The 22,233-nt window shown below is 41.0% G+C and overlaps 3 protein-coding genes across 7 annotated transcripts in view; 2 read left to right on the top strand and 1 right to left on the bottom strand.

Moving 5' to 3' along the window:
- chd4a (chromodomain helicase DNA binding protein 4a) overlaps nt 1-4,893 on the top strand; it is a 35,497-nt gene extending 30,604 nt beyond the window's left edge. For 3 of the 5 annotated variants that reach the window (XM_078290130.1, XM_078290128.1, XM_078290127.1), the window contains exons 36-41: nt 63-269; nt 971-1,079; nt 1,894-2,026; nt 2,238-2,433; nt 3,439-3,602; nt 4,552-4,893. In XM_078290130.1, the coding sequence (XP_078146256.1) occupies nt 63-269; nt 971-1,079; nt 1,894-2,026; nt 2,238-2,433; nt 3,439-3,602; nt 4,552-4,566 (824 nt within the window). In that variant the 3' untranslated portion in view covers nt 4,567-4,893. The remainder of the gene's footprint in view (nt 1-62; nt 270-970; nt 1,080-1,893; nt 2,027-2,237; nt 2,434-3,438; nt 3,603-4,551) is intronic. The other 2 variants (XM_078290131.1, XM_078290129.1) reach the window with 1 other exon arrangement.
- LOC139924323 (cell division control protein 42 homolog) overlaps nt 1-13,078 on the top strand; it is a 74,808-nt gene extending 61,730 nt beyond the window's left edge. The window contains exon 7 of the transcript XR_013507501.1: nt 12,972-13,078. The gene's annotated coding sequence lies outside the window, so the exon portion shown is untranslated. The remainder of the gene's footprint in view (nt 1-12,971) is intronic.
- LOC139915940 (vesicle-associated membrane protein 2-like) lies at nt 8,470-15,323 on the bottom strand. Its single transcript, XM_078290193.1, has 4 exons — nt 15,295-15,323; nt 14,196-14,322; nt 12,722-12,880; nt 8,470-8,529 (listed from the first exon to the last, which is right to left on the bottom strand). Exons 1-4 carry the CDS (start codon nt 15,321-15,323, stop codon nt 8,470-8,472), a joined length of 375 nt encoding a protein of 124 aa, XP_078146319.1.
- Nucleotides 15,324-22,233: the final 6,910 nt, after the last annotated feature.

Raw genomic sequence — 22,233 nt, 5'->3', positions numbered from 1 at the left:
GCAAACACCTCTACATGTATCGTCCAGTCATGTGACATTTCTCCTCTTTCCCCCCCCCTCAGCAGAGCAGAAAGAGGAGAAGGAAGAGAAGAAGGAGGAGAAGGTGGCGAAGACAGAGGAAGGGGCCAAGCTGCAGAACGGAGACAGCAGTAAGGAGGGCGGAGCCTCGGCGGCCACAGCGGGCGCCGCCGCAGCGGGCGGAGCCAGCGAGGAGAAGAAGAAAGCCAAGACCAGGTTCATGTTCAACATCGCCGACGGAGGATTCACAGGTACGAACACTTAAAAAGGGTGCAGAGAAATTCACAGTATAATATGCTTTTATTCACGAAGAGAGAGTATAATTACCACTGAAACGCACATGCAAGTACGCAGGCATACAGATTTTTATTCTGTATCACGAAAATACAATTTCATATTTCTCGCACACACCTAACAGGGTTTATAGGCAAGCCTTTAAAGTCTTAAAAGTATGGAAAATGAAGTTTTCCAGGTCTTAGAGTTTGGAAAATGCATGAAAAGTATGGAAAAGTTTTGGTTTTGGTCACATATATTGATTGATATTTGTTTTTGTCAACAATAATCTTATTATCTTATTATAGGCCAATAACACGGCCTAGTTGAGTGTCATAGCCATGCTGCTATTACTGTTGCATCACATTGAACACTGACCAAAATCTTCAAATCCAGTCAATAAATTAAAGACGGAAAATGGTCTCTAATTTTGAACACAATATATTTATTTATTCACATGAACACAGTATAGTACTAACACAGTTTAAGTCACTCTTAACTCATTCACTCACAGTTTTTCTGCAGTTTAAAGAGCATTTATTTTGAGTTTAGTTATTCATTATATCACTAACAAGATTTTTACCTTTTTGTTGTTCTATTCTTCATTCCTCCTCCTCGCCTTTCTGTCTTTCCTTCTTTCTATCTCTCCCTCCCTCTCTCCTTTTCTCTCTCTCTACAGAGCTGCACTCCTTGTGGCAGAACGAGGAGCGTGCTGCCACGGTTACCAAGAAGACCAATGAGATCTGGCATCGTCGCCATGACTACTGGCTGCTGGCTGGCATCATACAGTATCCTTTTCCCACTTCTGTCACCTTTGTGGCTCACAGAGCTCAGAGGGGGGGGGGGGTTTCGGGGGGGACGTGACGGGTTCTCTGTCGGCCATGTTGGATGTCCACTGAACTGAGCGATAAGAACAGCTGATGTGTTTCTGAACTTATGATGCCGCTGTCGCAAAGGATTGAATAGACGGTTAATTTCTGTCATCATTTCATCACTGATCCATCTGATCGATTTAGTGTTTAGATAAAGTTAGCTTGTTAGCTAACCATTCCTGACTTGTAAACACATCTGAATTGGATAATAGCTATTGTTAGTGGCTGGTAGTTGCATGTGAACATTGGTTGCTTAGCTAAATTAGCCAGAAAACCTGTTTGCTGTGTTTGTGACACATCTCTAAAGCCTCCAATGGTTCATCATCATGTTTCCTTTGGTGTGTGTGTGGGCATCTGTTGGTTCAAGTTTATAGATTTTTTTATTTTTTTTTATTGAGAGCTTCATCACAAGCTTGTCATGCACACATAATGTGCATAAACCAAACAGCAGATGTTGGTTAAAGTGCTGGAGTTGTTTTTCCTGTGCCAGCTATGTAAAGCCTGCTGTCGCTTCCAGTCTGAGAAAATACCTGCAAAAGAAAGATGGAGACAGAGAAAAACAACATTTCAGAATAAACTTCGCTTCGGATTCATTGCCTCAGATTATATTTTATCTCTGTATTATATTGTTTGAGGTTAGTCTGGCCTCCATCTGCGTAGCCGCTGACTCCGGCGGTACTAAAGTAAAGCTCGGCCAGTTTTGTTGTTCCCTTGACGACGGTGCCTCCAGACACGGCTACGCCCGCTGGCAGGACATCCAGAACGACGTGAAGTACGCCATCCTCAACGAGCCGTTCAAGGGAGAGATGAACCGAGGAAACTTCCTGGAAATCAAGAACAAGTTCCTGGCCAGGAGGTTCAAGGTACGAGTCGGAGATGTTGGGAAAATAATTAAGTTGGAGGAAATGGGAAGAAAGATTTTAGTTTGACAGTTGGGGAAATAGAAGATAGCAGTTGTGACTCGCCAACGTTAGATCTTTACCTCTCTCGTCTCTTGGAAAGTCATGGGATTCTACATCAGGACCACGGTGATGTAAACCCTTAATTTAACCCTTCGTCTCCCCCCCCCCCCAGCTGTTGGAGCAGGCCTTGGTGATCGAGGAGCAGTTGCGTCGCGCCGCCTACCTCAACATGTCGGAGGACCCCTCCCACCCCTCCATGGCCCTCAACACCCGCTTCAGCGAGGTGGAGTGCCTCGCCGAGTCCCACCAGCACCTCAGCAAGGAGTCCATGTCCGGGAACAAGCCGGCCAACGCCGTCCTGCACAAAGGTAAGATGGCCGACATGTAGAAACTGGAAATTTAAAAAGGTTTAGAACGGATGTGGTCTTGTGTAAAAGAGCAGCAGGCCAGCTAAGGAGGAGAGAGAGTGCTATGTGGACAAAGACTAGAAAAATACAGTGTGGCTCGGAAAGAAAAGTGCTACACAAATATGTTTATTATAACTACCAGGGTTAGACAGGTTTATCGGTTTGAGGATCAATCACGCTGATATTTGCCTTTTTAAATATCTGATATCGGCCGATCATGACATCCAGGTTTTTAAATTGTCTTTTTTTTTGTAAATTAATTCTTCATATAAAGACCAAATGTTTCCCAGAGTTTCTTCTGCTGGTGTTTTTGTGTCTCTTGGTCTAAATGTTTGAAAGCTTTGTGTAAAATTCTTTGTATCAGTTAATATTTGTAATTTTTTGACATCAAAATGATTAAATTTAAAGGTGAATATCACCACAAAATATCAGCTATTGTTGATTTTTAATCTAAAAATATCAGAATCAACCTTTAAAAACCCATATCAGTTAAACCCTATTCAGTACTTTTTTATAGGTTTTTTTTTCTACTTACTACTGTTGCTACTACAGCTACTACTATTACTACTTCTACTTTTATTTACTGTTATTACTCATTTATTACTACTTTATGTGATCTCTTAGTTTTTGTCTTTTTATGCTGTGTAGAGCACTTTGTTTTTGGAAAAGCTGATACAGAAAGTAAATTATTGTAACTACTACTGCTGCTACAAGTAAAATGAAGAGTTTTAGTTTAGTAAAATTTAGTAAAATTAAGGGGACAGTGCATGACGAACCTGGAGAGGAATGAAAAGATTGAGTAGGTGAGGGGGGGAAATGCTTTTGGAAGATAAAATGTAACAGAAAATGCACCTTGAACCTTTAATAAACGGCATGAATCCTTTTGTAGCAACTGAGTAAACAAAACACCAGTGTACCATGAGCGAGAGACTACAGCTCTCTTATCTCTCTCTCTCCCTCTCTCAGTGCTGAAGCAGCTGGAGGAGCTGCTGAGCGACATGAAGGCGGACGTCACCCGCCTCCCGGCAACCATCGCCCGGATACCGCCGGTTGCCGTGCGACTCCAGATGTCAGAGAGGAACATCCTGAGCCGGCTGGCAAGCCGAGGGCCGGAGACACAGACACAACAGGTGGGCACACACACACACACACACACACACACATTCACTCACATTAGGGCTGAAACGATTCCTTTTTTATTTTATTTTTCTTCACCTTGTGTGTCGAGACGCGTCTTCACAGCGCTGGCTTCCATTTCTTCTTTCTTCTTCTTTGACTAAAAAGACGGCGTGCAGGATATTAACGGACCACCTTGCAATGAAAGTTTATTTAAACCTCAACTCCAGTCAGGGTTTTCCAGAGTTGTGTGTCTAAAGCATAAACCAGGACCGGGTTTTCCTCAAGCATCCTGACACACGTCCGGTTCTAAGTCTCTGTATTTTGCGTTCTATTATTTTCTTATCTTTAGACACGTAATTGCATTGGCGTTGTCAAAATGGAGCAAAACTGTTAAGAAATGAAACAGTAGAAATTTATTTTTGCAGCTTTAGTCCCTAAACTCCTTTTTTATTTCTTTTTTCTTGCTTCTTAGTTTGTTTTTATCTTGCAAAGTTTATTTTACAGTGGGACAGGTGACACCAGGAGAGGAAAAATGTACTGATGCTTAGTTACACAGGCTGTAGCTGCCTGGTTCATGTTTTTGATAAAGCATTTGAACGTTTTTTGTTTTTTTAATTTGATTACTTGGTTAAACATCAGAATATCTATTGAATACTCTATTACCAAAATAGTCACTAGTTGAGCTGAAAGCCTGAGAAAAAAGCTACGATTACAAAGGTTGACAATTCTGTTCCTGTGAAAGAAAAACTGATATTTCATAATTACAGAAGTTTCAAATGATAGTTGTAGCTACACAAAACAAGACTAGACTGAATAATCAGAAATTTACCAAACATATGTAACATCTGAACATGAAGATTATCAGTTTTGTTCATAAAAATTGTGCTTTTGGCAGTTTGATCATCAGAATGAGAGAAAAGATGTTTTCTAACTTTCCGTCTCTCTTGTTTTCCTCCTCAGATGTCACAACAGTAGCCTGAACCTCGGCTCGCCCCGCCCCCTTTACCTCGTAAACCCCGCCCCCTGCCTCACCTCGACATTCCTGATTGGTGCACAGCAGATGACGGACGACTCGCCCAAGCTTGAAGCCACGCCCAGTTCCCCCCCCACCCCCACCCCACCCCCCCCAAACGGACTTTGCAGAGTTTCTAGAGGATTGAAACCTTCCCCCCTCCCCAAGTTTGAGGCTGTGGACATAAAAGCTACTTTATTTTTTTTCCTCCTTTTTTCAATTTCTGTATTAATATTATTGATATAATGTTATTATGATGGTTTTTTGGGACCTAAATAAAAAAATGTAATAAAGAATTGAAGTTTGTTTTGTCAGTGGGGGGGAAGTCGGCAAATAACTTCAGTGATTTTTATCCCGTGTCTGTAATTTATAAAAAGTAAAAAATTTTGGTGAAGACAGAAGTTCTGATAATACTAATCACAAGTGAATCAAACTCTGTAATTTCAGCCATAATTTGTTTTTGCTGCAATTTATTTTTGTTTTCCTATAAGCGCGATTTCTATCTTCCTCCTGTCATGAAAAATGGAGGCAGGAGTTGAATCCATAGATTTTAATGCTTTTTCAGCACAAAATTTCATGATCCTGTGTGAATGTGTTTGATGAAATGCAGAAGTTGGAGATTCAGTAATTTAATGAGATCCAAGCATTACACCGCCCCCAAACAAGTCTTATGACTGAGTTATGTAGATTTGACTGAATAGATTTTGGTTCAGAGTAAAGTTCAGCTTCTGTCTCCACTGTTGGGCCGATGAAATTCAATCAAGAGATTATATTTTCCCCTTTTATTTATACACTCGGTGTTTCTTACTGCTGGAGGAGCAAAAGTCGTCATTTGCTTCTTATTCTCTTCCAGCTTTTAGACATCTGATGAGTTTCATTCCAAAATTAAATATCCCCAAAAGTGATTGTTAACTACTCTTCCTAAAATGTTAGCGCAAATGATGGTACTTTTTATAGCTAAATCTGTACTTTTATGTCCTTGGTTGACAAAATGACACTTCTACAAACTATTTTAAAGATATTGGATGCTAAACCTGAGGTAATGATGTTTTTTCCAAAATAGGACTTTAGCATTTTCAAATCCAAGGAATATTTTGATTATTTTCGATGACAGTGAAATCAGATGACACTTCTGAGTGAATCAATACACAAACACTGCATTTCTGTTGCAAACATGAATTTATTTGAAATCCTAGGCCATAATCAAACTACCGGTGCCTGTAACCTTTAAATAACAAACAAGTTTCTCACTTTCCACGTCCAGCAGAAGCTGAAGTGACGTCTTCCTGATTCCCATCAAACATCTTTAACAGATCAAACCTCATCTCTTCCCCTCTGCAGGTTAAATAATCTCACTCGCTCATATTTACAGTCTCATATTAGATAACCTGCACTCGGTGTCGAGCGTTTCCATTCAAAAAAAATGCCTCTGAAATCCTTTTTTTTTTTTTTTTTTTTTTTATACAGTGGAATCAAATTCAAGCAAGTTCATAACAAAGACACAGATGGACGCACATCGTGAAGACAGCTAGAGGACAGGAAACACTCAGCAGGTCGGATCACAAGACGATAAAAATAAAAATAAAAACGGGACGGCTGCAGCATCAGAGCCGAGGCTCGACGCGCCGACTGACAAGGCGGGACAAAAATAATCTGTAGTATTTCTCCAAGAAGTTCTTTAAAGTGAAACTGCTGCTCAGTCTCCTGCAGACTGTTGAGTAGCGTTGCAGCTGCAGCGTTTTTACCAATACTGACAACTAGGGGGCAGCGTTCTGAAAATACCACACAGGTACGAGACGATACAACCTGACGAGGAGAGGGAATGAGAGAGCAGGAGTCCATTAACCCAGGTTTAAAATAACGTTCAGTACGGAAGCCCAGGGAGGACATATTTACCGTTTTCCTGTCATAAGGAGTTAATTTTCTCTGTTTTCTTGAGATATTGAGGAGATAATTCATTTATATTGTTCCCCGACATTTCCTACTGCACCGCATCACACTTGACCCGACATGCTGACTGACTGCGGATGCCCTGAAAACACTTAACGGGACACATGGATGTCGATGGGGATCGAACCTGTGACCGTCCGGGTACGGGACTCTCTCACTGCCGGTGACATCACATGCTGAAAACCTCAAACTCCGCAAAAGCTTAGTCGGACAACAAGAACGTCACACATGCTAATAAGTGAATTTTTTTCAAATTTACAAACGACTCTCATTAATTTCTATTAGGAGATTCCTCTTTTGCTTTACTGACTTATGGCTATTACTTAAAGAGGCAATAAGTAATATTTTTACTGCTGCATAGATCAAAATATGTGTGCCAGAGAATTGCCAATGTTGTTGCAATTCCTATTTGTCGCCAGCAGAGGCCGATAAAGGTCATAGATTTCATACTGCCCCTTTAACTGCCTGGGAAAACTAGAGCAGTATTGTTTCATTTTGTTTGTTGCCCCAATCTTGTATTTTTATCTTGATTTTTCATTCAAAACCCCATCCAGTTTATAGATGAACAAACTGAAACTAAACCTATCACTAGTTCCATGCAGTTAATTCTGAGCCGAATGTGTCCGTTGCACTTTGTCGGACAAACCTGGGTGAATGGAATCCAGACCTGCATCAGACAGTGTGTTGGACTGCTGCTTTTTTGGTTTGTTCAAACCAGATGTGTGGGGTTTGTTACACAGGACGATACAGCAAGAGCCAGGAAGCTAAGAGCATCGCAGGAAAGTGTTTGAAAGTCAGTTCAGTTAACTTTTGTGTGACTGACAACCCGCCTGACACGATCTAATCTGTCCTGAAGCGGTAAACCCCACCCAACTGGCGCTCACAGCAAGGTAAAACAAACTCTCAGAATGAACGGAGGTGCTATTGGACTCGGGGCCTGATGGAAACCTGCTGGCAGGAGAGGAGGAGGCACTGGAGCAGTAAAGACGGTGCAGGGAGGACTGTGAGGAAGGCATCGGTGAGGAAGAGGAGGGTGGAGGGAGGAAGAGAGGAGAGGAAGAGGAGGGTGGAGGGAGGAAGAGAGGAGAGGAGAGGAAGAGGCTGGATTTGGCTCGGTGGAGGCGGAGTCTCGTCCTGCGACTTGTGTCCATCCCTGAAGACCAGCTCAGTAGAAGAAATACACTGAGGAGGAGGAGAAGAGAAATATATTTGTTAAAGATAAAAATTAATCTACTTATCAAGACTTGAGGGGAAAAAAACACGTACATTTTCATAATATGGTATTGTGGCATGATAAAAATTAATATTAAACAGCTTTAGAAAGTCAGTGCAGGTCGTCTTATCAACATCTATTCACTGTCAAATGTTTGTTGGCACTACAAAACCAAATCCCTTAATTTTATCCCTGAAATGTCCTTAATTTCTCATTACATAAACATTAATTATCCATTAAAATAACTATAAAAAAGTAAGGTTAGTATCATGGGTTTATAAGGGATTTATTCATGGGTTGATTCACAGCGACACTAGAAATTAAGGGATTTTTTTCTCCCTGAATTTTACATTAAATTAGAAAGTAAGGAGTCAAACATTGAGGGGAGTTTAAGGAGGTTTTGATGGGGTCTCTTCCATCAGTTACTCCCTTAATTAATTTTAAGGGGATTTTGCATGAATTAAGGGGTGAAGTTATGTAAATGTAAGGGTATTTTAAGGGATTACTGGTTCACAGAGTGGGTATACATGTATTTTTACTTGATTTAAGGTATTCACACAGAGTCACTTGACCTGGACTCCAGTCAAACTCGTGTGTGTGTCTCATTTTTAGACATAAAGTAAAGACTGAGCAGTGTGTGTGTGTGTGTGTGTGTGTGTGTGTGTGACAGGATGTGTGGTGAGTGTGTGATGTCAGTGTTGTTTTACTCACAGAAGACGACTCCGACACAAATGACTCCTATAATCGCCATCATGATCATCATCTGGAAGAAACACACACACACACACACACACACACACACCAGTCACACCGTCAACCTGTATCCAGCTCTGTGGCGGCCATCTTGTTTCCACTGAGCCACCAGAGTGACAACATGATGAATACATTCAGCTTCATATTTGTGTTTATTTTCTGGGCACAGAGAATGGGTAGAGGTGCACAAAAACAAACAAAAAAAACAAAGAATCATTTGAAAAGTATTCAAGATATTACAAATAAAATTGTCAAGTTTCTCCAAAGCATTAGTATTTTATCACACTGTGTAGAAAAAGCACACATACTGTATATCGCTCTTCATATCAGCATCATGAATTCAGGATATTTTTCGGCACTACTGAATAAATCTTATCAACATTTGCCGTTTCCATTCAGCTTTTTGTGATTTGCCAGGTCATAATTTGCAAAAAAAAAAAAAAAAAAAAAAAAAAAAACTGGATGGAAACAAACCGGCTAATGTTGTGCAAGCTTTTTTTTTGGTTCATTAGTGGGAGGGTTTTTATTTATTTGTTCTTTTTGTTTGTTTTTGTCTAGTTGTTTCTTTACTCTGTCTAAAAAAAGAAAGAAAATGGATCACATGTTTTTATGACGGCTACTACGGTATTGTTTTAGATATCATGTTTTCCAATAAAAATACTTTAGCTTTCATATTGTACAATATGGAGGAGACAGATGTGGCTGCAGTCATCACAGTCAGGTGGGGTGTGTGTGTGTGTGTGTGTGTGTGTGTGTGTGTGTGTGTGTGTGTGAGGGGGTGGGGTGGGGTGGTCTAAATACTCCATAAATAAATCCACATCATGACATGAAAGGCGAGGGGGGGGGGGGGGACCGGACGAGAGAGATTAACTAGAACAAGAGGTTAGAGAGAGAGAGAGAGAGATTGGAGCAATTGCTGGCATAGTGTGTGTGTGTGTGTGTGTGTGTGTGTATGTGTGTGTGTGTGTGTGAGTGTGAGTGAGGGAAGAAGCATGAGAAAGAAGAAGAAAGAGATTTTTCTGGATTGGTTGTGTGTATATTTGTGTGCGGAAGTGACTGAGAGTGTGTGTGTGAGAGGCTACTGCTGATGTGTGTGTGTGTGTGTGTGTGTGTGCATATACACAAACGCATGAGTGTGCATGAGAGAGAGAGACAGGACAGGAGCGATTGGTTGGTTGTATATGTGTGTGTTTATATGCAAGTAAATGAATGAGTGTCACTGAATGAGAGAGAGAGTGCAGAGAATGATTAGTGTGTGTGTGTGTGTGTGTGTGTGTGTGTGTGTGTGTGTGTGTATGGGAGGGGGAGGGGTTAGGCGAAGGTTACATCACAAATCACATCTGGGTCTTTAATCCCTGACTGTCACTATAATCCAGATTGGGATTCTCTCTCTCTCTCTCTCTCTCTCTCCCCCTCTCTCTCTCTCTCTCTCTCTCTCTCTCCTCTTCACAACCCTCCCCCCCCCCCCCCCTCCCATCCCTCCTCAATCCTCCTCCACCCTTCTAAACGGCGGCTCCTGATTGGCCGGTCAACAGTCCCCCGTCCATCTGCGCTGAGAGATTGACAGGGTGGGTGGGCGGAGCTTGGTGAAGGACGGCGGGGATGGAGGGAGGAGAGAGGAGGGAGAGCGAGGGATAAAGATGGCGGTCGATGGAATTCAGGACTGAGATGTTTCAAACTGAGTGTTATTTTCGATGCTAAAAACATAAAAAATAGAAGCTGAAGATGGAGGTAGAAGGGATTTTTTCTACAAGATGAGAGCAGATTAGAGCAGGTCGAACTGTTTTACTGGAAGATTTAAGGTTAGGTTTTATGCTATTAAATTCTGGTGAAAGATGTCTATCATCAGCAACAATTTAAACAAATTTAAGCTTTAAGGTGCGTTTACAGCAATTCGAACTCTGGGACGTTTCCTCCTTTAGTTGGTTGATGTCTCCAGGTGAAAACGATGACCTTTGACCCCGAGAGTCTCAGTCCTCTAACAAGAGAACTGTGGTGCGGTTCATTAGGATGAGAACGTAATCCAACCAACTACAGGAAACAACCACCAAAACACAAGGGATTATGGGTAGAAGGAGACGGATGCGGTTCCTCATGCTTGGAAAGCCTAGCAGAACAAAGTGAAGTCTGGACTGATGCTCATATTCAGCTGTTTCTTCATGTGTTCTTAACTGGTGTGAACACCACAGAAGAAGAGACAGACGAGTCCATCATGCTGAGATAAAGTTACAGGAACTGGAATCAGATTTGTTTTGACTCTCTAACCTGCAGGATGACAGGTGACCAAAACTCTGTCCAATAAACAAGCTACTTGTGAGTCATGTGACTTTTGTTTACAAGCCCTGGTTCACTTGTAACGGGGCAGTGTGAACCTAAACGAACCAAACATACAACAAAATCAACTTTTCCGCTCTGGTTCAGACCAAAGAAATCAAACTGAAGGCGTGATCGCAGCCTTGTTGTTGAGAGAGTCAGGTGAAGGCAGACTGAAGTTATTGCTGATATCACAATCTGATCAATAATGTCGTCACTGATCAAGGAGCCTAGCCTTTTTCACTTATCATACACACTCACTCTATGGATGCAGTGATATTTTAATACATCTACTTCAGGCCCTGTGCACTTCAGCCACAGTGACGCAGGAGTTTAAGCTTTTTCTAAACGGCCAACATGGAACTGAATCAGCAGTGACAGATTATTACCAGCGGATGAATTCAATCTAACTTTCCAGCAAAGTTACAGGGAAGCGATGAAAAGACGAGCGATGAGGCGTAGCTCCTTTTCTCCGTGCATAAGGAAGTTATTTAGTGAAAACGGCTGAGGCAGGGCGACCCCCCCCCCCACCCCCCACCCCGCTCACTAATGATAAACGGAGTGACTGTCACGCCCGCTCGCACCGTGCAGCGCTCAGCACAAAACACCAAACCGGCTCCACAGTTGAAAAGCCGACCGCTGGGAAGGTTATCCGGTTAATGATTCCACTTCGGGACGTCCTGCAGGCAGCGCTCACACGACATTAAACGAATCTCCATTCACATTATAATGGGGTTCTGTATGGTTCACTGCTGTTACATGTGTGTGTGTGGCTGCGCTCACACTGCAGCTGGAAGGGTCCCAAATCTGATGTTCCCCTCACACTCAGATCTGATGTTTTCTGATCAGTGTGAAAAGCAAAAAGCTCAAATCAGAATTTGTCAGTGTTGCCATGACAATAAGTAAACTTTTAAGCGACATCATTTTGGCTATAGCCGGCGTTAGCATGGAGGAGAACGAGACGCAACAATGGAAAGAAAGACAACCAGCCGACTTGTTGGTATTTGGGGAGACGATTCAGTTCAGCCAAAACTCAAAGACACAAACTGTAACTGAAATGTGTTGAAACAAAAACAGATGTGACGTCTTTTGTGTGACGTCACATCTGTGTGTCTTTTCCACACCCGTCGGTTCATATTGGTGTCAGACATGAGATACATCCTAGAATAGATCGTCGTCTGAGAAAATCAGATATGAGCAGGTGCCCTGTGTTGCCAGGAAGCAGGAAGTCAGCAGCAGAGTTGGGGAAAGTTACTTTTCAGACTAACTAGTTACTTTACTAAGTTACTGCTCCTAAAGAGTAACCAGTCGACAGGTGTGTGTCCCCAGTGGATAACTTACAGGATACTATGATGATCTTTTCTTCGAGTAGTTCAAAAATATATTCTATACAGTATACTGGAAATATATAGAGTATATATAGAGTATTTCTACTGAAGTTTATATGTGGGTCCATTTTCTGGCCAGCTAACCTGTAACCTGTAACCTACGTCTTGTAGTGCAAAACTTTCATTTTAACTTTATGGAAGGAAATAAAAAAGATTTGAAAGAAATGTTTTAAAAAACAACGGATAACTGATTGCTTAATTTAAAAAAAACTAAAAGTAATCTGATTACTATAACGTGTTACAAAGTAAAGCGTTACCCCAACACTGTTCATCAGATACAGATCCATATGCACACAAAACCACACAGGAATAGAGAAAAGTAAAGTCCTGCAGTGCCAATGCAGGATAGATGCTAATGGGGGGATTCCTACCATGGCTTCCTCTGTATAAAGACTGCTGTAGGACTGATGCAGGATGGGGAACAGACCACACACACACACACACACACACACACACACACACACACACACAGAGACATAGCTGAAACACGCTGTTGCCCACCTTGCAGTTTTTCCACCAGTACTTGTTCTTGAGTTTGGCGGCGCTGCTCTCGAACTGCGAGGCTCCGGCCTGCAGGGCGTCCGCCCGGTCGTCCAGCTCCGACAGCTTCTGGTCCCGCTCCAGCACTTTGTCCACGTTCACACGCATGATGTCCACCACCTGGAGCACAGAGACACGGGCAGAGGCACTGTTTACATCAAGCTCATGTTTTCAGTGTTTTCTTGAACTCTTAAACACCTTTTATTTAAAGGTGCTGCGTGTCGCATTTTAACATCAATAAATCATCACCACATTCATTTTGAGTCGTTTGTATAATTACTGTAAACAAAGCAGAGCATCAGCGGTCAGCCTGTCAGCCTCTATCAGCCTCTACTCTGCATCCTCCATAGTTTCTCCACCTGGTGGATCTGGAGGGAAATCTGCTGGATCGCTTTACGGCACAAAACAGGAAGAGGTTCTGTTCTTCCAGAGCAAACGGAGCTAAAGCTGAAAGAGTTTCTGGCAGCAGATGGTGGAAGGAGGGAAAGGAAGATGGAGAAATCACTTCCAACATGTTGATCCTCTTCAGGGAGGGGGAGGAGGGGGGGCAGGAAGCAACGGGGCTGATGGGAAATGTAGTTTTAATTTTGAGAAACACTGAGAAGAACTAAGAATACTACTTGAATGAGATAGAGGCGACCAATCATCTCCATCATGCTCTCATTTGTTTACAGTAATTATACCAAGGTATCACAATTAATTAGACAGAGATATGATTGCTGTTTAAAAATGCTACATGTTTCACCTTTAATACAAAATGCTGTTTCTGCACTAGCAGGCCTAGTAGGATCCATGGGGACACCAGCCATCATTTAGACCAAGATATTTATTATTTCTTTGATGTAACAGGGAGAAAAAACTAAACTTGGACATCAAAAAAAGCTCCAACTCCTTTATCAAGCAAGATATGAATCTGAGCCATAACTCAGAGCGTTACACACTGCAGCGTCTCCATCAGTTTTTACCCTGACCATCAGCTGACCCCATCTCTCTTTCTCCTGTTATCATTCCTCCTTGAATTATCTCTCCTTTAATCTCTTCCTTCCATCACACACATCCTGCCCATCCTCTTTACATACTCTATCTGCTGTCTCTTTAATCTGTACTCTCTCTTAACTTTTGCACAATACAGCCAAGTGTTATAATCTGTTTTGGCAGGATTTCTTTTACAATCCCCTCTGTCCAAGCTGCTCTTTATTATTATTATTTATTTAGACAGACAGACAGAAAGAAATAAGGAATGCATGGCAGATTGGAGTTTTAGCTCTACAAACATCTCTCAGAGGCAGAAATAATCTCATTGGTTGAGTTAAACCTCAGTGGGCGGAGCCAAAGAAGCATGCATTAGCAAGTGTGTTCATAGAAACACACACACACACACACACACACACACACACACACACACACACTCTCTCTCTCACAGCAGTGTCCTCACCTCGTCCACCTGTGCCTGTGTCTGCTGTAGTCGTCTGTTGCTGGTGAGGTTGGGGGCCGCAGCTGGAGCCCCCCCCTCCCCGTCCGGGGCCCCGGGGGCTCCTGGGGTTCCTGCGTCTGGGGTGGACCTGAGAGAGAGAGAGAGAGGGAGAGAGAGAGAGAGAGAGAGAGAGAGAGAGACAGAGAGAGAGTGAGAGAGAGACAGTGCACAATGAATCAGCAACAGTTGTACAAAGCCAATAGTTCAACTTCAGTTCAGAGTTCAACACAATACTGTAGATTCCAGTTTGGTTAAGTCACCTGAAGTTCATCACTCACTATCTCTAAAATATAGAGAATTTAATCTGTGAAAGTGTTTTCCATGCAAACCAAGGACTTAAAGCTGCACTAGGCTCCAAGTGGCAACTGTTTGAACTTCATTACCCAGAAATCCATCTGTGCAGTGAGGTCAGTAAACGCCTCACAGCTCGCTCATGTTTACCAACCGGCCGGTCTGTGGTGCTTTATACCAAAGGAAACCAAAGAGACGCTCACTGCTGTTCAGGAGACAGATTGTAATTTGTCCTCAAGTTTAGATTCGTCACTTCCTGCGTGCAGAAGTGATCAAACTGACGCCAGAATTTAATTTGACTGAATCTCCATTAGTGAGGATGGGATGCTCTTCTCTGCTGCAGCCTCACTTTGTGATTTAGGCTGATAAGACGGGTGTGTTTGGACATAAAAAATCTTGCCAAGTGCAGCTTCAAGTTACTTACTATGCTTTAAAAAGAAACCAGAATTAGTTAAATGCGTCTGAATTTGGAATGAAACTAAACTATAAACAGATTACACTCACTGCAGAAACATAAATTGAAAAAGCTACGTACAAACTCTCTAATTCAACTATAGAAATATGAGTCATCTAGAATTGGCCTTCCTCCAAAATAACCCAATTGTCAATCTAAACATAATTGCAACATCAGTTTAGAAGAATAGAATGACAAAATGCCAACAACAGCCTATCACATTTAGCCTATTATGTTTTATAATCTGGGGAGAAAATTCTGGGGAGCGGTGTTTACCACACACACACACACACACACACACACACACACACACACCAGGAGGCCTGTTTGGTGAAGTGATGCATGATTACACCAAACAGCAGCCAGCAGCAGTCCATTTTTATTGGATCTGCTCTCTGAAACAGACAGGCTTGTTTTCTATGAGCTAAAATGGAGAAAGATTAGTGAGCCGAGGCTGCAGAGGCTGAAAGGGTCTGACTGACCGACTGAGATAAACAACACGCAATATCCAACACACAAAAAAAATCACCTTAATAGATTTTTCCTATAATTTTCCTATAGTTTTGGTGTGATATTTTTATGGCATCTTTCCAAAATGCATTACAGGATCACTGAAGTTCTGTTTTTGAGGGATTATGTGATGCTGCCTGAATACAAATGGAGAAATTGAGTTTTTTTGCTTCTTTTTTTTTAATAAACTAGGCAGGGAAAAGTGTGAAAAAGCACTTTTGCAGATCAGTGTATTGATGGATAGTTTTGTAGGTGAGTCAGCCGGTGAGTCATGGTAATATCTGCTCAGCCTGTCAGCTACAGCCCAGAAATTTCCAAAGCCCTGCTACAGACTGCCAATAAGTTCCCTCTTTATATGAATACTGGACACATGAAGCGTTAACAGAATGAAATCAATATTTAAAGAATGAGAAAATATTAAAATGGAAATGAAAAATGTTCCTTTTTTAATATAGAAGAAACAACATCGACTGGGATTTTGCCCCTCTGCGAAATTATATCAAAATTATAAACAAGAGGCGTTCTATATTGGTTTAATTGTACTTTAAATAATAAAATAGACATTTAGAGATGCATAATTCACATGTAATTTATAGATAGCCTACATGATATATATATTTTGGAGTACTCACATCTCGGCGGCACGCTGATGATGATAATCTGACTCCGACAGAGAGAGAGAGAGGGAGGTAGAGGGAGAGAAAGAGAGAGAGAGAGAGAGAGAGAGAGAGAGAGAGAGAGAGAGAGAGAGTTCCCGGCTGAATGTAAATGAAGGCAGAAGCCGTCAGCAGGATGACTTCACTTCAGTCTTCAGTCTGATCCGTCCACTTTTTATTTGACACCAAACTGAATCAACTGCGCAGATGGAAAATCTCCTCCCGGTCCGTGATGCTTTGGGCGGAGAGTCACACGGTATATCACCCCCCCCCCCCCCCCCCCCCCCCCCTCCCGTCCCAATCGATGGCTGGAATATCTGGAGCCGAAATCAGTTTGTTGTTGTTGGCCGATGCTACAGACTGTGCTAATTAATTCGGAATTGTTCTAATCTAGGCAATTAAGGCGCACGCGGACTACTACTTTAATTATAGTTCTCTCTTAGAGTGACACACACACACACACACACACACACACACCTACAAACACACACACACACACACACACACTTCTGTCAATAGGTGAATGTTCACCTGCCCAGGTAAGCAGTAAATCCAGTCCAGGCAGCAGATCCTGTGAGAGCTCAGCATCTCTCTGTCTGTCTCTCAGTCTCACAGTGTAGTGTAGTGTAGTATAGCATAGTTCAATATAGTATAGTAGCCTATAGTAGGCTATATAGTATAGTATAGTATAGTATAGTATACTATAGTATACTACAGCATAGTATAGTATAGTATAGGGTAGCATAGCTTAGTTTCGTATAGTATAGTATACTATAGCATAGCACAGTATAGTGTAACATAGTATAGTACAGTATAGCGTAGCGTAGTTTAGTATAGTATAGCATAGTATAGTGTAGCATAGCATAGTTTAATACAGTATAGTATAGTATAGCATGGCATAGGTTAGTATAGTATAGTGTAGCATGGCATAGCTTCGTACAGTATAGTATAGTGTAGTATAGCATGGCATAGTTTAGCATAGTATAGTATAGTTTACAATTACTATTTCCCATTTGGCAGATGCTCTTATCCAAAACGACGTAAACATAAGATTTTAATACAACAAATATATACTATACTATACAAGTATAGTATAGTGTAGTATAGCATGGCATAGTTTAGTATAGTAAAGTGTAGTGTAGTGTAGTGTAGTGTAGTATTAGGCTATATAGAATAGTTCAGTGGGTTTATGAGTTTATTCCTTCATTGTAAACAGTAGTCTATGTACTATAGGCACCATGTTAGCACTCCATTATACTGTAGTGTACTATACTATTACTGTACTGTACTGTACTGTACTATTACTGTACTGTACTGTACTGTAGTGTGCTATACTGTACTGTACTGTACTGTAGTGTGCTATACTATACTGTACTGTAGTGTGCTATACTATACTGTACTGTAGTGTGCTATACTATACTGTACTGTAGTGTGCTATACTATACTGTACTGTAGTGTGGGGCAGTCTGAGCGCTCAGTGTTTAATGTGCTGAAGTGGCACTGCTGTTTTCCCTCAGCAGCTCTTTCTTCTTCTGCTGTTCTGGAGTTTGTTCCTCTTCATTGATTTGTTGTGAACTTGTTTGTTTCACCGCTTTGTACTTCTGCTTCCTGCTTAGTCATTAAAAAAGTCTAAACGGAAGGCAATTAATATGAAATCATTAGGAAGTAATGGGACTGAATTAAATAATTAATAAACCAGTGCTGCCAAGACAAATTCAGTTATACAGTTATGGTATTTGGTGAATAAAGTGATTGTACATTTTTTCAATATTCCATGCTTTTTCTCCAGAACTTGTCAGCTGTCAGCTCTATGTAGCTGAGATTATTCTCAAATATCTCAAAGCTGAAATGACAGTGGGTTTACAACTACATAAAATATGTGTATTCATGTATTCATGTGTATCAGAACTGAACAAACTCACAGGAACAGAGACTCTTTCAACGTCATTTATTCTGTGCATTGTTTTACTTTGCTTCAGTAAATTGATCAGATATACAGTTTCACACAGTGTGACTGAAAAACACGTTAAAGACCCCATGAAAACAATAATGACTTGTTGAAGTTATTAAGTGATGTCACTAGGTAGGACACATTGCTGCTGATGGAAGAGTGGCAGTTGTGGGGATTGAACCTGCGGTCTTCCGGTTACGGGACAGTCCCGACCCCATACCATGCAAACACTGTGTAGGTGCTGCATTTGGCTCCCACTGTCCGACTGGTGTATCTCCCTCCCATATTTCCTTTTCATTAACTTTTTATCAGAGACATTCTTATATTTTAGAATTAATTTCTGTTTCATGGAGTCTTTAAGTCTTTCTTTCCTTTTCACAGTTTGTCTTTATATCCTCCCCCCGCCCCTTTTTTTTTTTTTAATCTATGTGCCATTCTCTCAACAGATGCTATTTACACTTAGATAGTATTGCTGTCAAAAGTTTACTTCGAGCAGCATTTGTACATAGTTGCATGAGGACGGTTTGGTGAGTGATCCTTGTCCATTTAGCTAGGCTATATTGTACATTTGCAGTTGTTTTGCTTTGTTTTTCCTTCACATTAAAGGAACAGCTTGACATTTTTAATTTTAGTCCATTTCGTCATCAGGCACTTGTCACATTGCATTAAATGGTTTCAGTGATAGTATAGTATTGTATAGTATAGCACAGTACAGTGCAGAATAATGTAGTACAGTACAGTGTGCTAATGCTAGCAAATGCTAACAAGCGTTTGCTAGCTAGCAAATGCTAACAAGTAATTTCAGGTAAACTGAGGGATGCTTGTGGAAATGTTTTGATACAATTTGAGAAGTGGCCGATGAAGAAAAATAATAGACTAAAACTGAAAATATTCCTTTAGTTTGTCTATTTTCTATGGTGAACATGACAGGTTATTGAATAAGCAGACATTCACTTTATGAAAGATGTGTGGGCATTTTCAATTTCCGAAGAGGTGAACTGATAAACTCTGAAACATTCATCGCAGTACGTCAACAGACAGACGGACAGACAGAAGCACTGGCTCATGTACATGCATACCTGCCGATCACTATTTTGGCTTTTTTAGTGTTGGTTTGTGTCAAACACACTTCCTGCAAAATGGCTTCCTTTCCCCGACATGTACATGACCTCAAACAAGAAACTGACAAGAAACGAATACTGAAAGCTTTTCTGATCAGCAGCTGCAGCAGAGCAAGGCTGGGTCAGTTCACTTCACATTTAACCCGTTTTACAAGTGGGGTTTCTGTTAAAATCCCCTCAAAATAAAAAAAAATAAAAAATATGTTTTTCTTAAATAATGCTAATGCTAATTGTGCTGCTACTAAAATGAATAATACTTAAATTATTAGCAATGATGGTACTACTACTTCTACAACTGAATGAATAGAAGTAAATGTAAAGTGCATTGATCCCAGCCTTGGTGCAGATGATACACAATATTTACATTATGATAACTACAGGAAGCTAGTTCAGCATTGTGTACAGCCTTACTATTATGTACATGAGATAATATTTGAATTTTACAAACTGTACATTTTTGAGGACAAAGATTTCTTAAAATAGGTTTTCATTTTAGTAAAAGAAAATAAAGAACATTACTAGTTGACGCCAACTGTCTCAAAATCGCATACAAGTCCTTTCAAACAGTTCTGTCACTTATTGTTTCTGTTAGCACAGCAGTAGAAATGTGTGAAATGGGTTGCATGTGATTTTGAGGGTAATGGTTTCATAAGCCATTGACTTGCACTAGCATGGCTAACCAATGCTAACAGAGAGCTAAATATCTTGCACTTATATCTATCAATATCTTCCCTTTAAATTTAGAGGAAAAATCCATATGAATTGTAAGTTGGCTTCATATGTCTTAAAATTAAATTCATTGATAAAAAAACAACATTTTAACATTAAAAAACAAACAAAAAAACAACAAAACAAAAATAATACAACAAAATACAGTCTTAAATTGATTTTTGGTTGATTGGTCTGTTATACGGGTCTAGTTTTTACAGGCTGGATTTACACACAATGCAAAAAAATCAGGTTTTGACCGTACAATATATGGCAGATTAAATTTTTACATTGCTGTCTGAACAGTCTGAATTTTTGTTATTAAATATGAAAGTGGCTCAAATCACATATCTGATATACGGCGTGTGTGTGTGTGTGTGTGTGTGTGTGTGTGTGCGTGCAGCATGCCTGGGTATTTTTCTCTCCTTGAAGACAGCCTTGTCAGTAGCTCAATTTAATCACCAGCTGTTTGAGATGCACAAGGTCGACGGTTCAATCCTCGACTCCAACCGGCATTATCATGTTCTGTCTTTGTTGCTGATAGTGTGGATGCTTCAATAAATACAAAGAAATTCTTGGTAAACCAAAAAAATACTCTTGCTAGATGGAAGTATATTGTCAGTGTCAGCAGCACAAAAACTAGAAAACCAAAGTGTCTGTGTGTAGCTCAACAGGATAATCAAATGCTTCTCATGTGTGAAGATAGTGGTTCAAATCCCATCTGTCACCAAATCTTGTGGTGTTTTCTGTGTTCTTGTTGTCAGAAGTGTGAAAACTATAAATAAGATGAGGAAGAGCAAACTAGAGAAACTCACAAATAGCTCAGTGAGATAAATTCCTCCTTACTCCATCAGCGCTGCTCCTCAGTGCAGCTTTGAATCCCTGATGGAAGGCAAACGTTATTGCTAAAATTGTGTGACAAAGAAAGAAAAATACACTGCTGCCCCCTGCTGGCAGCTCCTAAGACAACAGACAGTCAGGTCCAGTAAACAGACACAGATGCTGCATGTGTGTAAATAGACACAACAGTGTTAGAGCTTACGGAGAACACAGATGCAGCTCAGAAGTAAGTTTACCTTCCTAGGCAGGCGGTGGCTGAAGGCTGAAGTATTGTCACATAAAAGCCACTAAATAGCAAAACACTTTTTTAGAACCTTGTCGTGCGGTTGACTTCTTCCCTGTCTCATATCTCTCTGCTTTCAGGGGATCGAACCAGCCACCAAAGCTCATCAGACAAATCTGGTCTCCTTCACACTCCATGCCCTTTTCTGAGAGCTTTTAAGTCTTTGAAAACAGACTTGGAAGTTAAGTGCCAACAGGGCTTGAACCCATAACCTCCATACTTTCATACCAACGCTCAGCTTCTTGAGCCACAGGGTCTTAATGCTGCCTCAGCTCGTTTTCTGACGGCTTTTCAGTCTCTCCTCTGGATGTTGGCTTTCAAAATGTCCTTTCAGTTCATGAGCAGAAACGGGGCTTGAACCCATAACCTTAAATCCCGGCTGTAGCAGCTTAACCAAGTGAACCACTGACCTTTTCTCTCTGACAGCTTTTCAAGTTTTCCTTTAGTTGCTACCTCTCGTTGTCGAAAGCAACGGTCATGACAAATACAAAAAACGCTCCAAATTTGCGTAATAGCTTATTGCAATGAGCTAATCCTTTCACAACCTCAGCACTTGTTCTCTTAGAGGTTTTCTGTATTTCCACTAGATGAAACAAAGAATCTAACTTATAAAAAAAAAGGATTGGAAGGGGATTTAAACCCAAAGATCTTAACTCCTTCATGCAGTGCCTTGATCCATTCAGCCACTGAGCCTCACAGCTTGTCTTTCTCAGGACACTGGCTCTTAAAATAAAACCAGACATTTACTACAAGCACCGAGGATTGGATTCAATCTCCTACAAAAGCTTTCCAATATTTCCTTTGAGCACTGACTTTCAAAACACAGCGGTACCTTGAGAAGGACTTGAGCCCAAACCCTTGAGCCAGCATGTCTTAAAAGTCACATATCAAAGTCAGAAACTCAACAAGTTTGTGTAGGTGCAAACTGCAATGAACGAACACTTTTTCTTCTAATCTTTTCTTTTCTCTGGATGCTGATTCTCTCTTTCAAGACAGCAGCAAGGACCCACAGTCACCAATCAGCTCACACCTCTTAGTCTAACAATTAAATCTTCCATTTAATGTCGGATCTAAAAACTCCATCATGTCAAATGCCAAAAACTTTTCAATTAAACATTTTGTAGTAAAACAGGGGAAGTCGATAGGGAATAGCGGGGCGGTGTGCACTCTGCCTGAGCGGGTGGA

The sequence above is a fragment of the Centroberyx gerrardi genome, chromosome 19, assembly GCF_048128805.1.
Source record: "Centroberyx gerrardi isolate f3 chromosome 19, fCenGer3.hap1.cur.20231027, whole genome shotgun sequence".
Taxonomy (NCBI): Eukaryota; Metazoa; Chordata; class Actinopteri; order Beryciformes; family Berycidae; genus Centroberyx; species Centroberyx gerrardi.
Note: the sequence above shows the minus strand (reverse complement) of the source record. Positions and strands in the feature narration are given on the sequence as shown.